The sequence below is a fragment of the Pantherophis guttatus genome, chromosome 8, assembly GCF_059756535.1.
Source record: "Pantherophis guttatus breed Tessera chromosome 8, ASM5975653v1, whole genome shotgun sequence".
Lineage (NCBI taxonomy): Eukaryota > Metazoa > Chordata > Lepidosauria > Squamata > Colubridae > Pantherophis > Pantherophis guttatus.
The window spans coordinates 65,345,173-65,366,559 of record NC_142070.1 but is presented as its reverse complement, the minus strand read 5'-3'; the positions used below and the strand labels follow the sequence as shown (position 1 = coordinate 65,366,559).

Genomic DNA, 21,387 nt, shown 5'->3' with positions numbered 1-21,387 from the left:
TATATTTATTTCTAGTAAGTACAATCCTTAATACTCAGAGAATCTGATGTAAAATAGATAATTTTTAAAGAATTGTTTTAGAAAGGGGATTTACTGTACTAAAATATGTCAAAAATTGAATATTAAACAAATTTTTAAAAAACATAGATGAAACATTTATAAATATTTATTTATTTATTTATTATTTATTTATTAGTTCGATTTATATGCCACCCTTCTCCAGAGACTCAGGGCGGCTTACAATGCTTTAAGCAATAGCCTTCATACTTTTGTATATACCTGCTTAGTAGGGCTTTTTGGCCCCCCCAAGCGGTGTTCTATTTTATACAATGTCAGCTTATTGCCCCCACAAACCGGGTCCTCATTTTATCTACCTCGGAAGGATGGAAGGCTGAGTCAACCTTGAGCCTGGTGAGAATTGAACTCGCAGTAATTGCAGGCAACTGGCAGCTAAGTACTACTTTAACAGCAGTTTTTAGTCCGCTGCGCCACCAAGGCTCTGAATACTAAGTAGAAATATCTGTTTGAAATGAAAAAAATAAAAATAAAAGACTGAGTTTATTTTCAAGAAACATTCTAAACCCATGGAATTACATAAAGATTTATAATTTTTTTTTGTCTAAAAGCCAAATATTATTATAGTTCTGGGAAAAAACACTGGTTGCCACTGTTTTAGTCCAGCCCTTGGGGCTTTGGGGTGGAAGTAGACAGACATATTTATTCAGTCTCTACTCTTTGATTTTCTAAAGCTGATGTCAATTTAAATTTTGAATTATTTACTAGATATATATATATACTTGTTTCCTCCAATCTTGAGGAAATACCATGCTGCTGAATAACTTAAGACTACAAGTAGCTTTCCTTCTCAATGAGAAAAAGGTTGCTTTTTCTGTTATCTTTCTAATCTGTAACAGTTGAAGGCATTTTTTTTTTTACTGCCACCACTGGTAGCATTTTCCCCTCCCCTTGCTAATCTACTTGAATTTAGTTTAGTTTAGTTTACTTTATTGACATTGCACATGGTACAACAAAATTAAATGCCGTCTTCAGTGTACATTATAACTATAAAAATAAAAACACAAACATACATCCTTTACATTCTATATAATTGAAATTGAAAACCCAATATTGCACTATACCGTAGAATTCAATATGGTTATTGCCCTGGGATAGAAGCTGTTTTTCAGCCTATTTGTCCTTGTTTTTATTATCCTGTACCATCTGCCAGATGGTAATAGTTCAAAAAGAGAATATTTTAAACTTTCTTAAGGCAGCGGGAACTATAAAGCTCTTCCAAAGAGGGGAGAGGGCAGCCAATGAACCTCTGGGCAATGCCATTGATCCCAGTGGTTGGTTTCAAATTTTTTTACTACCAGTTCTGTGGGCGTGGCTTGGTGGGCATGGCATGCCTTGGTGGGCGTGGCAGGGAAAGGATCCTGTAAAATCTCCATTCCCACCCCACTCCAGGGGAAGGTTACTGCAAAATCCGCATTTCCTCCCCATCAGCTGGGACTTGGGAGGCAGAGAATAGATGGGGGCGGGGCCAGTCAGAATTTTTACTACTGGTTCTCCAAACAACTCAAAATTTCTGCTGCCAGTTCTCCAGAACTGGTCAGAACCTGCTGAAACCCACCTCTGGTTGACCATCTGGAGTGTTGTGCAATTTACAAAACATACACAGATGCAGTAAGTTAAAATACTCTCTATGGTGCAGCGGTAGAAGGCCACCAGCAGTTTTTCATTCAGTTGTTGTTCCCTGAGAAGTCTCAGGTAGTATAATCTCTGCTGGGCCCTTTTGACCAGTGCTGCAATGTGAGTGCCCCAGGTCATTTCTTGACCAGCCCAGGTAGACTAAACATGAGTTAGTACTGCTGATCCTGCTGGTGAAGATACTTTAGCAAGTAGTTCATCTATTCACCTGATTGAAAGTACGTAGTGGAATAACCTTGAGGAAAAGGAGAGGAAAAAAAGAACTTTGAGGAACAGGAGCAAGAGCTGCAACCGACAACAGTCAGATTAAAAAAAAAAAAATCTGACTCTGCGACAGATCTGTATATAAATCTCAGACAAGACCCTCCCTAATTCTCATGAAGATAATGGGAGGAGGGGAGAGGAAATGCACTCAGATTTGTTGTCAGTCCTCCAAAATAGACCAGACTAAGAAGCAAAAAGTTATACATGCTAATCCGTCTTTTATTATAAGGTTATAGTAAACTAGGCTTTGACTAGTTTTACTGTTATTGGGACTCAGGTACACATTAGTTATTATAATTAGTATCAAGTTTATGATGTGGGATAACTTCTATTCATAAGGCACAGGGTCAAGCTGCTTAGATCATCTTCTTAGCTTAGGGTAATAACCCAACTATGATTTTATTTCTTCCTGTTTCAATGTAATCCTGCAGGTGTTTTATATAACTGCAATGAAAATAAGGGCTAACTTTTGTAACTAGCTTTTATTACAGTAGACCTGTCCAAATTATATCTTTCACACACAGAGTTTGTGCCAAAAATACTTTCTTTTCAGTGGAACAGAACGTAAAACATCAAAACCTAGAAAATGAGACATGGAGGAAATTAGTTCTTACCTTATGTATGTTAAGACTCCTTGGGGGTTAAGAAATCATATTTTATGAACATTAATGCAATATTTTCCCCTAAATGTGTTTTGTACAAAAGGCTTAATTTGGAATGAGTTCATGAATGGTTAAAGTAATCCTTCTTCAGCTGTGATATCTGTATGAGATTTTAGTCTGAATATGCTTTCTCTTCTTTGACATCCCCAGTGTAAAAGCTACATGTTCTTTATTTCTAGTTTGGGTATTTTTACCCATTTATGTTCCCTGTTTGTATCATTTACCTCAATGGTTAAATCTGTTAAAATAAAGACAAGGATCCAAAGAAATGCATAATTAATTTCATTGAACAAATGAACCCTTTATTTGGTTTTCTTGGGCAGTAGCAATCCATACCCTGAGATGCCATTTCTGAACTGCAGATACTTTCAAAATTTAGTTTATAATGTAGTATAAAGATTTATTGTTAAAAGAGTGCAAAAGTAGAAACTCTTTGGCTCTTCAGCATGCTGAAAGTATGTCTTCGAATTCCAGTCAACAACAAACTAATTATATGAACTTCACAATGGAGAAATGAATAAATAATAATACTTGTAAGTTTTTTTATAGTCCAAACTAAACAAATCTTATTTTTTTAAAAAACAGAATGAAAAATCTCCAGGGCGTTCAGCAAGTCGATCAAGTAACATTTCAAAGGTAAGTTGTAAATCATTCTCAGGGAGTTTTGTTGCAACATGCATACTATCTCGGTTAAATTGTAAGTACAAATGAATTCTGTTGGCTATAAATGGGGTGTAGTTTTGACTAAAGCTGCATGGCTATATGTTTTGATTCTACAAGAATAACAACAACATTTTTTTATAATTGTAGCTTTGTAGCTTTGAAATTGGGCATATACTCTCATGTTCGACTCAACAAGTCAACATGTCTGATGTAAAATATTTTCTCATGTAAAGCTACAGTATACACAAAAAGTTGAACTTCTGAACTGTACTGCTCTCAAAACTTAACAACTTTTTTCACCCTTATAATCTCTCCCTCTAGCCAGTCTTTAGAGGTTCTTGTCGCAAGTGTAACCTAGTAATTTCTAGCTTCAGTAAAGAAACTCAGAAGGACAAATTGTCTAAAATGTTCGGCAAACAACTCCCCCTCCCCTTGAAGTTAGGAAGAAGTTTGGTAGGTGCTTTTGTTTCTGAAGGCTTCATTGGAGCAATGGATCTATTGGAAGAAATGCCTCATTCCAAGTAAATTATTTCAGGATTCTGTGCACAATAAATTATTAGATAAAAATGTGCTATCTAATTTTATTTGGGTCTGTTCAAGGCCTTGCTGACTACTTCTATAGCTGTTTTTTCCCTGTGGCTTAGCCTCCATTTATAAGAACCTACCCACTGTCCCTTTCAAATCAAAAACTTTTTTCTAACATCTGTTTTTATTTCTTTCACTATTGATATATAATACATAGTGGGTAGAGGGCATTTGAGTCATTATTGTCTTCCATTGACTGTGTGGACTAATTCTTGAAGTTTTCTTGGCAAGATGTTCAGAAGGTTTGTGCCTTAGTAGATACTAGAACTCACAATCTCTCATTTCTAGTGTGTTGTCTTAACACCTACAGCAAAACAGCTTTCACTGAGTATTCTAAAAAAATTATTTCAAACGGGAAATTTTAGTGCCATGTCTTGCAGTTTGTAATTTGCTACACATATGGCCTAGGCCCTAGGTCTCTGTCAGTGTATAAGACTTTATGAACTGGAATAGCCCTAACAACAAGTCAGCCAATGGAAACTGTTTGGTGACTGAGACACAGGATTTGTTGTGAGCCATGTCAGACGGCTTGGAGCCTGAGCGTGGCTTAGCTTAACTATTCTGTTTATATAAGAGTTCGCTTGTCTTTGCTTGCTTGCTTCTAGTTCTTGTCCTTGTACTTGCTAGTTCTTCTTCTCTCTACCATGTTGCTAGAGCTGCATGGGTATTGTATACATGCATCATGTTTTATATTACTGTATATAAAGAAATTTCTTCTATAAATGAATCCTGCTGAATTATTTACTTGTATGCTAGCTGGATTGCTACAAACTGCGACAGTCTCTGCAATTCAGTCACCAGTTCCTGGGCTTAACATGGCCTAGTGTTATTCTTTTATTAGTAGAAGAATACAGCATTTCCTTCATTTAGCCTTAATCTGTTGGTTGTGGATATCAGATCAAGGAAAGAAGGAAATGCTACCATTTTCTACCAATAAAAGAAAAACAAAGGGCATTGATTTGATAGCAAAAACCACTAGGGAAAGGAGTGATTGTGATATTCACTCCAGAGTATTTAGATTGGGTGTAGCAGCCCCAGTAAAAAAGATTGCTTATAGAAACAAAGATTTCATTTTCTTCCTTGTAGTTTTTCTGCAGCTGCATATCAGAGGAAGGCCTTATTTTAACAAAAGGTAGGGATAAGTAAGTAGCTCAAGTGGCATTCTGTCTTTTTTGTCCCCCTCCCTCTTCTTTTTTTATGTTATCCATATCTCCATATTTTCTCAGCATAATTACAAAATTTATACTGGAGAGAAATACTGGGGAGAAATGGCAAAAGCATTGTAACATAAATTATTGTTAATCAAAAGCACATATATATATAAAATACAAAACCAGGTGTTACACTACATTGTTCATAAATTTTGTATTCAATATTCCTTTCAAAAATAATTTTGTTTTAAATATGTTTAAAATATATTTTAAATTCCCTTTCCAGTGAGTCAGTCTTAGGAATCTGAAATGCTTGCTGCTTGTTTTGCCATCTGTTGTAACTGATTAATGACCATTTGTTCTCTTGCCTAGAAATTGTTAACTTGGCTCTGTGTCAACAGCTTGGTGACATTGTTAATGGGCAATGTATTATACTGATTTTATTACAATGACAGTTGCAATATTAAAGGTAGGAATATATCCAATTACTTTTCAGTAGTGCAAGACTGACAAAAATATACTTATTGAAATCAGGACTGTTTAGGTTTTGTTATTGAATGTGCATTTACTCCAGATTTTACCTGCTATTGACTATTTCAAAAGTAAATGTTTCAGGTGTTAAATTATTCCATGAAGAAAAATTGTGGTTTTTGTGATTGAAGAAATTGAGGAATAACTCTGAAGGGGCTGGCTATGATCATAAGAGCGATTTTGACCATGACCAGAGACACTGCTGTGAGGATATCAGGATATGGTATCTATTTGTGATACTGTATTGTAGAAAAAGAAGCTGGTTTGTGTGCTGACCAGTCTCTTGTCCAGTAGGTTCCTTCTCTGTTGCATATAGTGTTGGGATTAGTAGTGGAACACTATGTATTGTGCTCTGAGTCACTTCAATTTGACAGCTTCTAGGACTTGTACGGATAAAAGTTGAGTTCATGTTTTTCATAGCAACCACTGGCTTGTGTCAGGTCATCTTGGCTTCAACAATTTGGTGTTCATATTCTGAATTTCATTTTTGTTTCAAAACAACAGTTGATGGAACTGGAGGGAATTGTCATCATCCTTTTGCTATGGTTAATCATGCTCTGGTCCAGTTGCATTTGGTAGCCATAAAGAGGTGGGACTGATCAATATAGTATGTCCCTAAAGGACCATCTGGTTTTTAGAGATGGCTTGTGGATTTTCCCAGTTCTGTAGTGAGCAGTTCTACTCAGCATCTTGTAAGTGACTGACATCAGGGGTGAACCAGGCAATATAAATTATTGCTCCCAAGTAGCTTCTTTCCAAGGCCTAATTCTTGAGGGTAGCTAGGTTTTCGGAGGCCTTTTGGAAGGTGAAGCACCAGAAACCACACATCTTTTGGCTATGTAAGAAGTCTAGAAGTAAATCCAATCAACCTGGATACATGCCCTTATTTAACCGAGCCATGGAGTTGAAGTGTTTTTTTTATTTTTTGTTCCCTTATTACATCAGAGAACTGTTGTCCAGTAGTTGTGAACTCCCTTTTGGGGGAGTTTTATTTTCCCCCTCAGAATTATATCTGAGATCTGCCACTGAGATACTGTAATTAGTTTCTTAATTCTTAGTAGCATTTTAATAATGTCACTTCTGCATGGACTTTTTTTTTTTTTTTTTTTTTGTGATTGGCATACTGTTATTTGGGTCTGTTCTGGTTAAATTTTATACAAAGCTTGACTTTCATCTACAGAAAGTATTAAAATTACATTATTAGTAATAGTACAAAGTAGAAACTGATAAGATGCAAGACAGACGTTTGAGCTTACTGGCAGTTGTCCAACTAAGCTTGAATTTTTTTTACAATAATGAAAAGGTAAATATATGCCTCATTTATTAACTCCCTACCTCACCTACAATAAGTAGCTGAATAATGTTTTTTTTAAGAAATGAAAGTGAAGATAGAAATAGCAAAAGAGGGGAACCGAGTAGGAAGAAATTTAATAAAGAAGCTAGAAGATTTCATTTCTGAAAAGTTGTATCAAGCTATATTTGTCCATTGCAAACAGGCTTTGGCAAGAATTCAGTTGGCTAAGTAGTGTGTTTTTAAAAGCTATTCATGTCCTTTCATTCTTGATGCCTCTGAATCACATCTCAGAGTTTTCAGAATTATAGCAACAACAAAAGATAGAATGCCATATAAATCAAGCAAGATGCTAAATAAAAATAACACAAACTGAATTTTATAGAGTTTTGTATCTAAACTATAGGCAATTAAGAGTTCATACAGGTTAAGAGTTCATATAGGTTAGAGATTAAGTCATTGCTATGTAGGTAATGGTTATAGTTTATATCAGAGCAAACCTATAGAAGAGTCAGTGTTGATGTTTCAACTGATGGGTCCTTCAATGTCTATGAGCTTTCCATGATTATCCAAACAGACTGCCTCTGATGCCAAGCCAATGTTTGTCATTTTGGAAACATGCCACCATTACTAAATTCAAGAGCAAAAATACAGTTCATTTTATTGAATCTGGTATTTAGGCCATCTTGTTAATATACAAATTGGTTTGTATGACTCGTTTGAATATTCTTAACAGAATTTTAAATTTAAATTTTGATGTATGCTGATATTTCTAGGTAGCAGCTAGCTAGCTAGATGATGATAGATAGATAGACAGACAGACAGATGTTCAGCTACTATAGTAAAAATATCTGTACTAGGATACAGGAGATAAGACTCATAATCATTTCTTGGAGTCGTAAGCTCAGGATCAGGGGTAGGTTCTACTTACCTTTACTATCAGTTCGCAGTGGGGCCGTGTGCATGCGCAGAAGCGTTTTGATGATGTCGGGGTCGGTGGGCAGAGCCTTTCACCGGTTTTACTACCAGTTCTATAGAACTGGTGTGAACCACTGCTCAGGATAAAAATATAACAATTTTGTACAAGTGGAGAAAGAGTTTGAAATAATAAATCACTTATTTTTTGTTGTTATAAAACATCCCTGAATAAGCCATGGAACAAAATATGGGGTTGATGAACGCTATATCCCAGGATAACTCTGCAATAGGTTATTACACCTGGCTATGTGGCAATCATTAGCAGCATTTTAAAATAAATGTATCAGTCTAGGCAAGCAATTGTAAAACTGTTCCCTATATGCTCTTCTGGATAATCATTTATATAATGGAAGCATTGTTCAAAGAAGGATGCACAAACAATTGAATGTCATGCTATCTTGATGACAGTATATAAATCCGCAATGTACGTTGGAGCCTTTTAAAGGGCAATAAGTTTGCAAACTTCATTTTCTAATCACTTTCAGAAATTCCCTCTTAAGTGTTCTAAAGCTATTAGAGATCTTCAAAACTACAGTTTTGCAACGTCTGCATCAGGTGAATTTTATCTTCAGCTGTAAACAAAAAAAATAATAATAATAATTACAGGCTTAAGTATTTAAAGATTTTGAAACGAACAGCAAAAAGGTAAATAAGCTAAGCTAAATAAGTTTTTGCCCAGTCTCCCTTTTTCCCTTTCTAGGAAAGACCTTTTACAGGCAGGTTTTAGGGCCAAATATGGGACTGACACTGTATTTGACAGGAAGGGATTAGAGATTGTGCATCCATCCTTGCTCTCCTTGACATCTCAGTGGTTTTCGATGCCATAGACCTTGGTATCCTTTTGGGCTGGGGAGTTGGGGTTGGGTGGCACAGTTTTTCAGTGGTTCACCTCCTTCCTCCAAGGTCAATCCCAATCGGTGTTAATTGGGAATAAGCGGTCCAGCCCATAGCCCCTCCTTTGTGGCATGCAACAGGGCTCAACACTCTCTGCTTCTCTTTAACATCTACATGAAACTGCTGGGTGAGAGTACCCATCATCTGGATGCACTAAACACTCTTTCGTAGTGACAGGAGGCTCTTGGGATCTGGATGGCAAGTAACAGGCTTCAATTGAACCCTATTAAGATGGAGTGGCTGTGGGTGGGCCCCTTGGTGTCCCAGAGATTTTAGTCCTGGATAGGGTTGCAGTACCGAAAACAGACCTGGCGCATCACTTGGGGAACTTTTTGGATTCACGGCTCCTGCTTGAAGAGCAATTGGCATTTGTAGTCAGGAGGGCTTTTGCCCAACTTTGGTTTGTATGTGCCAGTTATGTCCTTTCCTGAACAAGGAGGCCCTCAACTTGGTCACTCATGGCCTAGTCATATCCCGATTGGACTAATATACTCTGCATGGGACTACCCTTGAAAAATATCTGGCAGCTTCAAGTGGTGCACTGAGTGAGCTATACTGAGTGCCCAAAGAAGGGCACATATAACCTCTGCTCTATGAATGGCACAAGGTATCAGTCTGCTTCTGGTCCAATTCATGGTGTTAGTCATGACCTATAAAACCCTTTGTGGCATAGGGCCAAGCGACTTACAGAACCGGCTTTGATCCATTACATCAGTCCATCTCACGAGTTCAGGCAGGAAAGGTATGCTACAGACCTTGTCAGTCAGAATATTCCAATTGGCAGGGTCAAGGAAAAGGGCTTTTTCTCCACTGCCGCTGCTTTGTGGAACATCTTGCCCCCAGAGATGAGGAAAGCCCCCAATCTTCTTGTCTTCCGCAAAAGGGTCAAAATCTGATTGTGTAGCCTTGCATGGGTGATTCAGGGGCCCACACAGCCATGGGACTGGTTGGCCCCATGAAATCCCTGCCCTCCTCCCCGCCCCCACCTACACTAACCATCTTAGTCTTCTTATCTTGGATCTCTCTACCTTTTGCAATGTTATAATGTTTTATACTTTCACATTTTTAATCTCAAATTATTTGGTTTTAATGTTTTATTGTATTAATTAAATTGTACACACTGCACAGAGCCCTGCTACACACACACACACACACACACAGAGAGAGAGAGAGAGAGAGAGAGAGAGAGAGAGAGAGAGAGAGAGAGAGAGAGAGAGAGATGATGATGATGATGATTATCCAGATAAATTTGGAATATTGACTTTTACTATAATATTTTGGAATTAACTATAAAAATAAACTTCTTGTGGAAAACAGACTAGCAATTGCAGATTAGAACAGAAGATGAATAATGATCCAGTAATGGACACTGGAGTGGTTAAGAATTTTAAACAGAAAAAAATTACAAAGCTTGATGTCCTGAAATATCAGGACATATTGAATGAAACAAATCATTTATGATTTTAGGAATATTAAAGTAGATCTTTGAAAAATGGAGCCAGAAGCTAGTAACTATATTATCAACACTGTCAGTAATGATATCTGTTTCTATGGATAGACTGTCAAAAAGATGCCAATAAAGGAATGACAGATGTGGAACAAATTTTATCTGACAAGATAAAGTACAGAATGTAGAACTACAAATGAGAGGCTAAGAGAATGATTTATTGGATATACAAAAGAAACTGGCTGAAGTTTTAAAAATTAAAAAGGAAAAACAAATGATAAACCAAGAGAATAATTGGTTTTGTAGCTCCTATAAGAATGTATTTTGAAGATCATTTTCTTCAATTTTTCTTTATTCCATCAGATTTTTTCATCTGGGATAAAGAAGAATAAAAGGAAAATCAAATCTTACAACAATATTTGATTGAATTAAAGATTAAGACTGTTATACGTAAAAGGAAAATAAAATTGGTTTATTTGATCAAGATTAAAATAAGACTTTTTGCAATGTTCTTTTTGCTAACATCAAAATTGAAAAGTTGATGTTTTATTGGTTTGCTTATATTACTTCTGTGAATGGCATATGGAATAAAGATATATCTTTTTATTCTTATGGAGATGAATAGTTATTAAATTTATTCTAACTGTTATGAAGGTTGGAAGATGGTTCTTTATATATTTGTTTTCTTTTTGTTTATTATATTTTTCTTTTATTTTTCTTTATTTTTTTCCTTTTTTGCATTTCTTTCTTTCAATTTTCTTTTCTTACTCTAACTTTATTTCTATGAAGATTCTCAGTCATCCAGGTCATGGTTGTCCCAAAGGTGCTTTTTTCAAGAGGCAACTGGATTTTCTGTTTTTTCTTTGAAGACATTTCGCTTCTCATCCGAGAAGCTTCTTAGGCTCTGAAGAATTTCTCTGAAGAAGCTTCTCGGATGAGAAGCGAAACGTCTTCAAAGAAGAAACAGAAAGTTCAGTTGCCTCTTGAAAAAAGCACCCTAGCGATATTCTAACTGTAGCTTATATTAGTTTTTATTATTGTAATTAAAATTCTTAATAAAATTATATTTTAAAAAACTCTCAAAAGTTAAACAGTGCCTTACATCTTGTTGCATGGTAACCCAGATATATAGTCTAATTGCGACTGATAATTTGTAGATAGGAGACAACCATAAAACTGCAGATAAGATTTTCATTTCAGAACTTCAGAAGACCCGCAAATGAAGTGGCAGGATGCATTTTAAGTCAGAAAAGGAGGGCAAGAATAGGTTAGCAAGCAAACATGATATTGGCAAGCAAACATGATATTTGAGCTGAGGTGGGGCAGTGGTTAGAGTGCAGCACTGCAGGCTACTTCAGCTGACTGCTAGCTGCTGTTCGGCAGTTCAAATCTCACCAGCTCAAGGTTGACTCAAGCTTCCATCCTTCTGAGGTTGGTAAAATGAGGATCAGTGGTGGGTTTCAAATTTTTTTACTACCGGTTCTGTGGGTGTGGCTTGGTGGGCGTGGCAGGGGAAGGATATGTAAAATCTTCATTCCCTCTCCAATCCAGAGGAAGGCAATCCAGGCAAAATCCTCATTTCCTCCCGATCATCTGGGACTCGGGAGGCAGAGAATGATGGGGGGCGGGGCCAGTCAGAGGTGGTATTTACCGGTTCTCTGAACTACTCAAAATTTCAGCTACCAGTTCTTCAGAACTGGTAAGAACTTGCTGAAACCTACCTCTGATGAGGACCCAGATTGTTGGGGGCAATATGCTGACTCTGTAAACCACTTAGAGAGGGCTGTAAAAGCACTAAATCAGTATATAAGTCTAAATGCTATTGCTATATTGGAGTGTTCAGATTTATAAATAAATTAAAGTTCCCGAGTGATTCAAGATCACCAAAGGTTAGTTGCCATTGGATAGTACAATGCAGAGAGAAAGACAATACAGTGTGAGTTTAATTTACCTGATGGAGATGCTCAGAGACAGAAGAGGATTCAAAGGCCCAAGAAGAAGACAGAACTATTGTTAGCCATGAAAGCAACCAGCTAGGTTCTACCAAAAATCCTCGATTAACAGGAATTTAATAACAGCTGCACATTTAACAATAGCTTAATATAGACATACTGACATAGTAGTAGAAGTATAAAGAAAAATAGTAATTTTTTGCTGGACAGTGAGAATTTTAAACAGCTTATAATTATAGTAGTGGTTTGGCTAGACTAGAGCTTGTTGCTATGACAATAAATGTCATAGTAGAACCCACATACTTTGCCTGCAACGGCAGCTAAATTTAATTTCACAATTTTCAGGTAAAGCTGTAAAATCACAAAGTCTTTTGAAACTATGCCATTTATTATTTGGTTATATGACCAATAGTCTGATTCATTATTTGGCAAAATCACATCTTCATGTTTATCTCTCTCTCTCTCACACACATTTAATGCCTGAATAAACTACTCTCCTGGTATAAATCTTTTATAATCACCACAGTTAGGAAGATGGCCAGCACATTGAAAGACCCTGCCTCCCCTTTTTCTTAATTAATTTTTAGTATTCATTGCCTCTTTTAAATTTTATATATTGTTTTTCTGTTTTTAATATTTTATTGTATACCACCCAGCACCGCCCAGACTCCCTCTGAGAGAGAGATAATTAGTTGTTAAATATGCTAAATTAATAAAAAATAAAATAAAGATAACCTCTGTTTCAAAACTGTGGTAAAATATATGATATTCAAAATATTTAATTTATCAGAAAATAAAAATTCCTGAACTGACATATCATTAAAACAATAGTGCATATGACATCTTTTACTATTCAGTATTTTATATTCTTTATTTTGAACAATTTCTGGGTAATTTGAAGAAAACATACTGCAGATGTAATTGTAGTATTGTTTATTAGAATTACATATTCTACATATTTTATTCTACATATGTGTTCTACGTATTTTATTACTATAATTTGTCAACCTTAACTGCTGATAAACAAAAATAGTTTTGATGTGCACTGTGGTTAGTACAGCTATTGAAATCCATGCCCAGATATTTAAAGGATTTGACTTGCTCAGTGTTCTGGACATTTATCTTTCAGAAGTGCAATTTAGATCTTTATGCAAAGATTGTGATCTTAGTTTTGCTATAGTTGATTTCAAAGGCCACTTTAGAGCAGTAACTATCCAGAGCGTTCAAGGGTCATCTTCTAAGTCCAATAAAAGTAATTGTCCATTAGGACTCCAAGGTTCCTCTCACAGTTACTGTTGTTGAGCCAGATTTCGCCTAATCTGTAGTTGTACCTTTGGTTTTTTCTGTCTAAGTGTAAAAACCTTGCTTTTCTACACATTAAATTTCATTTTGTTGGATAGGGCCCATTGTTCAAGTCTATCAAGATCTTTTTGTATCCTGCCTTTCTCTGGGAATTACATAAAATGTGAACCTGAAATCAATAAATACAGTATATAATGATCAACCTGATTTGAACCCGTATTTTCCAGCGTTGGGGGAATAACACCTGTATTTTCCGGTGTTGAATAATTAGGGCATGTCCATAAATAGACTGCTGAGTTGTGAAATCCGTTTGCTCATCTGCCAGTGCATGCTCTAAGTCAATCCAATTGGCTAATTGGTTGTATAAATGTCTAGCATAGATTTACTTATTATATTTAAGAGGCTGATAGGCCAATAGTTGGTGGGCATGTCTTTTTCTAAATAGGCACAATAATGTCAAGGCTCCAGTCTTCTGGAATTTGTGCAAGGGCAATCAATATAAGTAAACAGGAAGCAAGAATATGGATCCACAATTCCAGATTATTTTGAAGTATTTTAGGCATGATAAAACCATTGTCTTCAGTTTTACCAGGCTTTAGTTAATTAATGAGTGTCTTTATTTCAGCAATTATAACGGGGGCCCAATTTGGGTGTAGGTTGATGTTGAGATCTGAATCAAAGTCAAGAAAATCTTTTTGTGAATATAAGGCTCAGTCTAAAATGCTCCTCCCATACAGAGGCAAGTAATGGGTGGGAGGCTATGAGATGCCAAAATTAGAGTAGAAGTCAGATAGTAGATAACAGCTTGGGATGCTGTTATCAATCACTGTCAGGAAATTCTAGAAATTCTTTTTTCTTTTGTAGAAGTTGTTTGTATTGTTTCTTCAGGAGCATAAGATTCAGAATTTTTTTGAAAATTTAAATAATAAAATTCAAATAATGTTTCTGAATCTTATGCTTTGCTGATCTCTTTCATCAAATTTAACAACTATTAAACAAGGGCAATAACAGTCAGATTACTTAGTTTGTCATGTATATTTAGCCATTCAGTACAAATTATTAGTATAAAAACTTTGAAAATAAGAAGTGTAGTATTTTGAATACTTTTCAAAATACTAGAACTAAGCTTATAAAAGTGTGTTGTATCTGAAACTATGTTCTGTCCCCCCCCAAAAAATAAGATTACTTGCTAATAAGTTGTAAAACATAATTTTGTATCATTGACCTCATCTGATAAAATCTGCTTTGATAAATTATTCAGAAATTAGTATGTGGTGCAACTTTCTTTCATGTAAATGTCACTTTAAATATTTTGAATGCTATTTAGAATTCTTTATCCTGTTAGATTAGCTGCCAATCAAGGAATCATAATATGGAAAATAGAAGATTATGTCAAATCCTGTTAGCATTGTTTTTTTTTATTTTTGTGTTATATTTCTACAGATTCTATTCATTTTTTATTGATAAAAAAATTGCCTGTAGTATATTTTTTAACTTTTTGGCATTTAACCAATAGCTGTTATAGAATTTTTAATGAACAGAATATTTATTCCAAATTAAAAAGAAGTGAACAGGAACAGGAGCAAATGAAATCTTTTGTCCTGGTGTCAGGTCATATGCTTCTGCTGACTTATCTTACCTGATTTAAATTGATCTATCTTAAATTGGAAAACTTTAATTGTTCCCCATATATTACCTATAAATGTCGAGGTTTAGCTGGGCATAACTTATGTTTGTTTTCAGTAGTTATAAAGCTTAATCAACACCAAATCATCAGCTCAACTATGGTTTATTTCTAGAATTTACCCTAGCGAAATTAAACTGAATAGATTTCAATCTCTGCTTGCTTAAAATAGTGAAATAATGTTTAATCAGAAAATTACTTATAAATTTTAAAACAACCTTGCAGTAGGCTATCCTATGCTAGATTCAGACTAGCTTTCAGTAGAGAAGATCTTCACAGGCATTTTGTATCATCTCAGTGAAGCTTGTTTTACTCATGAAACTTAAAGCAAGCATGCAAATCAATCTATTGATGCTATTTTTTACGAATTATTCCATATCTTCACCTTGACTGAATTTATTATTGTTTGGGGAGATTTTAATTTTGTGTTACAGAACAAAATGCATATTAATAATAGGAAAGGCAAGCAGCATTTTTGTCTATTAGGTTATTTTTGTCACCAGTGTTTCCAGGATTGGTGTGGCTACTTGCCTACTCACAAACAGTATGGTTTTAATCAAGCCATCTCCTGTTTGTAATTACCTGCAAGCCTTCCCCGCCCTAGTTAATTGCAGGTTAACTCCCCATATAAGCAAGGACCTTTCCGCTTGCTACTCGGGCCTAGACTCCGGTTTAGGCCTAAATGCACAGCTCCTGCAGGAAGCTCAGTGCAAATGCCGCTGATGGGAGAAGAATGCAGATAAGGACTCCAGATGCCGTTGCAGAGGAACTCCCACGGATGCTTGCCTTTTGCTGTTTTGTAGCATGCAAGCTATCATCAGGACTGCTGTTGCTGGACCTTCTTCCTCCCACAACCTTCAAGCAATGTTTGCTGTTTGAACTGTTTTTACTTCAGGTGACTTTTAGCTGTGAAGTTTGTGCTGCCGCCCCTTCTATTACCTCGATGATGTATCGACGCCGAAGCTGCTTATCTTCATGTTAGCTTTATTCTCTTGTGAACTGTTTCGGTATTGTGGAGAGGAATCTAGGGAGATAGCCTTGCTTCACATACCCAGATAAGACTTTGTTTTTAATGTGCTTTCTTAAAGACATAGTGCTTTTTAAATGTTTTAAAAGTAAATTATATTTTTACACAAGACGCCTCTGTCAGATTTATTTCAGTCTCAGTGTGTTTGCTCATGAGCTGGTTCACGTCCGGGGTACCCCTCAACCCCATTCCCTAACAATTTTTAAGTATCTACCTTTTGAAGAAGTAAAGAAAATTGGTGGAAAAATGGATAAGAAAACATTATGTGGCTTGGAAAGAAAAATAGAACAGCAAAGGCATTTCATTTTAAAGGAAATTATTTTGAGCCAAATAAACCAAATTATGACCAGTGGGACTTCTAGCAACAATTCAGTGAAAACATTTTCATCATTTCAGAAAAATATTTATGTGACTATAATGTTGATGATTTTATTATTTACCCTAGTTCACATATGTACCATGTAATGAGCTATAGTAATTTGCAATAACAATCAGCAGGAGAATATCAACAATTTAATACATCTATGGTAAAACTACAATGAAGACAAAGTCTACTTGTATCTAGATACACTTATCTGATTTCCTTCTAAAATATTATAATTCCTAAATATTGAAACAAGAATGCTTAATCATAATGTTTACAGCATTTTTCTTATTGTCCTAAGCTTTTCTTATTATTCATTGTTAAGCATTTATCTGAAATGTTTATAAATAGACCAGAACTAGGAGCATGAAAGGATTTTTTTTTCCCCAAATCATTTTTTATTTAAAAAAGAAAAAAAGAAAACATACAAACATAATTCATTCAATCAAGTACAGACAGTACATTGGTCGTTTTGCATCCCTAGTGCCCTCCCTTCTCTTCACAATATCACTACATATCCAATATTTATTCTTACGTAAAATATATCTGTTGTATCATCATTTAAAGTATTTCAGCATTTACTTATATATCACCATTTTTTATTATCTACCCAATGGTAAAATAAATCCCATATCAAATAATATTGTTTTTCTTCTTGCTGTCTTATTTCTAATATCAGTTTACTCATTTCGGCACAGTCCAACATTTTCCTAATAATTTCTTCATCTGTAGGTATCATTTCCACTTTCCAATTTTTAGCAAATACAATTCTAGCTGCTGTTAGAAGATTCACAATTAAATACTGCAGTTCTTTGTTATATATTTCTTGTAAAATTCCTAATAAAAATATCTCTCGTTTAAAGTCTATGTGTCTCTTGATCATTTTTTCCAACCACATGTGTATCTTAGTCCAATATCTCCTTGCTTCTAGGCATGTCCACCACATGTGGTAATAGGATCCTGGGGTCTGATGACATTTCCAACACCTCTCCGATTTGTTCTGGAACATTCTGGCGATTCTTGATGGGGATAAATGCCATCTGTAAAACATCTGATACAAATTTTCCTTATATGCTGTAGACATTGTCATTTTATAGTTATGAGACCACAATTTTTGCCATTTTTCTAAATCAATCCCATAGCCAACATTTTTCCCCCATGCTACCATCGATTCTTTAACTTGTTCTTCTTCCAGTTTTAACTCTAGCAAAAACCCATACAGCTTTTTAATAATGATCGTCTGCTCCCATTAAAATCTTATCCAAATTAGTCAAAGCATTGTAAAACCCTTCTGAGCATGAAAGGATTCTTCAGCACTCATCTCAGTTCTATCTGATTCCGTGGTTTAATGAATACACTTTAATATGATGAATCTTGTTAACAATGTGCCTTCCAATGTGTATTTGGTTTGTGAATAAGTAACATCAGTAGCAGCAAACCTGGAAGGGACCTTGAAGGCCTTCTCCTCCTGTTCAGCTAGGAGACCCCTATACCATTTCAGACAAATGGATGTCTGGTCTCTTCTTAAAGAGAAGCCTCCAGCGATGGCATATCCACAACTTCTGAAGACAAGCCATTTCACTGGTTGATTGTTTCTGTCAGGAAATTTTTCCTTAGTTGTAGGTTGCTTGTCTGCTTGGTTAGTTTCTATCCATTGCTTCTAATTTTGCCTTTGATGCTCTGGAAAATAAATTGACCCCCTCTTATATATGGAAGCCCCTAAATATTGGAACACTGCTGTCATGTCACCCCTGGTCCTTCTTTTCACTAAACTATAAATACCCAGTCACAATTGCTATATCGCTATAGAAGGGAAAAATCTGAATGCAGTAAATAAAGACAATCATATAATTTGTATATTTTCAAGAAACAATCTGAATTTCAAATAATTTCAAGATGCTGACAATTATATTTGAACTATAGGATATTTTTTTTCCTTCCCATTTTTTTTCATAGTATTTTTTTAATACAGGAATCAGTCAGAATGATACTCGTGCCAGTTTGTCTTAATTTTTAAAAAGTACCATTTTTTAAAACTTTAGCAGCTGGTTTTTCTTTACACATTCACAACTGAAGCCAAATGAGAACAGTTTCTGAAAGTTTGTTCCTCAAAAATGAAATAAAATATGCATGTGATTTGCAGCGTTTACTTCCTCAAAAGGCTTTTGCTTTAATAGCAATTTCCTTATTTTACAAGCCATGCCTCTATGAAAGCAGAGTGGAGTGCTTGAAATATATATAAATCATGTGGAAAAGTAATAAGATATCTATGTTTTATTTTGTGGACAAAGAATCCAATTTATCTAACTTCTTCCAACAGGCAAGCAGTCCTACTACAGGGACAGCTCCCGGCAGCCAATCACGGTTATCTGTCTGCCCATCTACTCAGGACATCTGTAGGTACGTGCTAAATTAATATTCCTAATCTGTTTAGTACATGTCTTCTTTACCTAATGAGCTATGGGTATTACTTTTGCCTAATTTCTTTCATGTATTTCTATCGTCTGTTTTTTTGTTTGTCTTTTTCAATATCATGTTCATTTTCCATTTGATTCTATTACTTTATTTATGTTCTCTCTTTCTTTCTTTCTTTCTTTCTGTCTCCCCTTCCCCTCTCATTTTATCACTATCCATCTCCACGTCCTCTTGTTCTGTTTAGATCTTCCACTTTGCATGACCTATCAGAAGATACATTTGAAACATCAATCCATGTCATGGGGCTGAGCTCTGCTAGGAAAAAGCATGTAAAAAAGGTGAAACAAGGTGTGAGGCAGAGAAAGAAGGCGGAGGAGAATTCTGAGGATATAGTAAAGCAAAGAAAAGACAAGGATGTCAAGTCACATCCCAAGATCTCAAATCCTCGATGGAATGCCTTTTGCAAAACGACATCTGATTCTTCAACTTCAGATGAAAATTATTGGGCCCTAGTCAGAAAAAGAGATAGAGCCAAAATGCTTAGGAAAACGAGAAGACAGAACCCTTCAAATGTTTCTACAGACGAGTGTTGCAATAAGAACGCTATTGAACTTGCCACTATGGGAATAAATGGGGAAAAGAAGTCAGAGCATGAAAGCTATAATCTAAATAATCCTAGGAGGACGATTAGAAGGTATAAAGAAAACTCCCTTTCATTATCTTCTGTGTCCTCTGTGGAACCCAACTCCTTGAGACGGTCTGGAAAACACCAGAATAGCCATCAGGATTCAGAGCCTTCTACTTATATTAGGCAAGGCAGAACAAGCAAGGAGGACAATGGTTCTGAGGGAAGCACAGGCAGAGATCTTTTTACAGTTACAGGAAATGGAACAACTGGTGAGACAGGGGCTTCTGTGACTGTGGCTGCTCGGAAACATCCTGCGTTTTATGCTGACTTATCTGAGGATTTTGAAGCATGCAGGTTTGTCTCCTAATACAAAAGAGAATTGCTAGCTGACTATCATAGATTACACAAAAGATATGGTTATGTTTTCTTTAACTCATGCTCCTTTTTGGAGTTCAGATAAGTATGCTTACATGCTTGGCTACGAAACAGTTTGAATGGTGTATAAACTTTAATTATGAAATTGTAAAAAACATTTGAGACATAATATTGAACTATTTCAGATTAATAATAATACAAATAGATGTACAGCAGATTTCTTCTTAAAATAACTCATTCTTTTTCCTTTTCATTCTTTTTTCTTTTTTAACTAAATTGTGCGACAGCAACAATGCAGTGAAAATCTTTGTTGTTGTTATTTGTAAGAACATCTTTCCAATTTGCAAACTGTCATGTTTACAGGCCCTCAGTTTGTCTTTATAAATATATTCTTTGCCTGACCTAAATTTAAATGTTCCATAATTTATGCTGTCTATTTTGTCCTCCCGTTTTGGGTCAAACCAGAATGCCCTTTATAAATATTTGTGGTAACTCATCTCAGAAGAATTATAGCTGCAAGAGCAGGGTGTTAGAATTTATGGTGCTGAATATAATATAAACATTAATGATGTATTTCAAGGATATTATTCTAGTGACAGCATTCATTTATGGGTAACACAAGTATTTTTGAGATTTTATTATTCTAGATAGATAGATATAGATAGGTATAAATATTATTATATAAAGATAAATAGATATTTTAATATTAATTAATACATTGTACTGCCTGTAGAAATGAAGTATTTGTTTTCAGTCTGATATCAAAACATTAAATCAACAAACAGCTTATCTCTAGAAATGAATGCTATACAAATTTTCCCCTTTAAAATCTATGATAATTGTAGCATAAAGGCTTCAGCAGAAAACTAATATCATTAGAAAACTGCTAGTATATTATGCATGACAAATAAAGTTAAATACTGAAAAATTAGTTATTATTGGGTTTTCCAAAATGGGCTTTGCTTTAGATCTTTCTATTTTTTGTGACACTCCATAAGAATTCTGAATTTATTAATTATAACACTTTGGGATGAATAATCCATATAGTTTATGAATCTCTAGGCATAATATGTCTCATAAAGTGATTTTATTATAGTCATATCCTTTCCTATGACTAGAAAAAATATGGCCTACTTATACTCTGAAAATGGAAATGATTTAAATGCAGTTGTGGTTTTTTTAACATCTTTGACGCATTGGGCATTCATTTTGAAAAATGTGAAAAAGGCAATATTTTTATGCCCATCCATCTAATTATTTTAACCATCATTTAAATTGTGGACAAGAATTATCCTATAAAGATTTCTTGCTTGCACAACCACCAAGGGATTAGAGTGCATATGGATTCTTATATGTTTTGTCATATTTTGCCATTCCCCATTTATGGCCTAATAAATATTTTTATTTTAGTACGGTCAGTTGCTCAGAAAACCAGGAAACTGACATGCTTCTATGAGGACATTT

The 21,387-nt window shown here is 35.2% G+C and overlaps 1 protein-coding gene across 3 annotated transcripts in view; it reads left to right on the top strand.

The window, feature by feature from the left end:
* The window catches only part of MARCHF1 (membrane associated ring-CH-type finger 1), a 135,967-nt gene that overhangs the window by 63,090 nt on the left and 51,490 nt on the right, over nt 1–21,387 (top strand). For 2 of the 3 annotated variants that reach the window (XM_087874891.1, XM_087874892.1), the window contains 2 exons: nt 3,222–3,272; nt 18,826–18,905. In XM_087874891.1, coding sequence (XP_087731017.1) covers nt 3,222–3,272; nt 18,826–18,905 — 131 coding nt within the window. Of the gene's footprint in view, nt 1–3,221; nt 3,273–18,825; nt 18,906–19,164; nt 19,903–21,387 lie in introns of all 3 variants that reach the window. The other variant, XM_087874893.1, reaches the window with a different exon arrangement.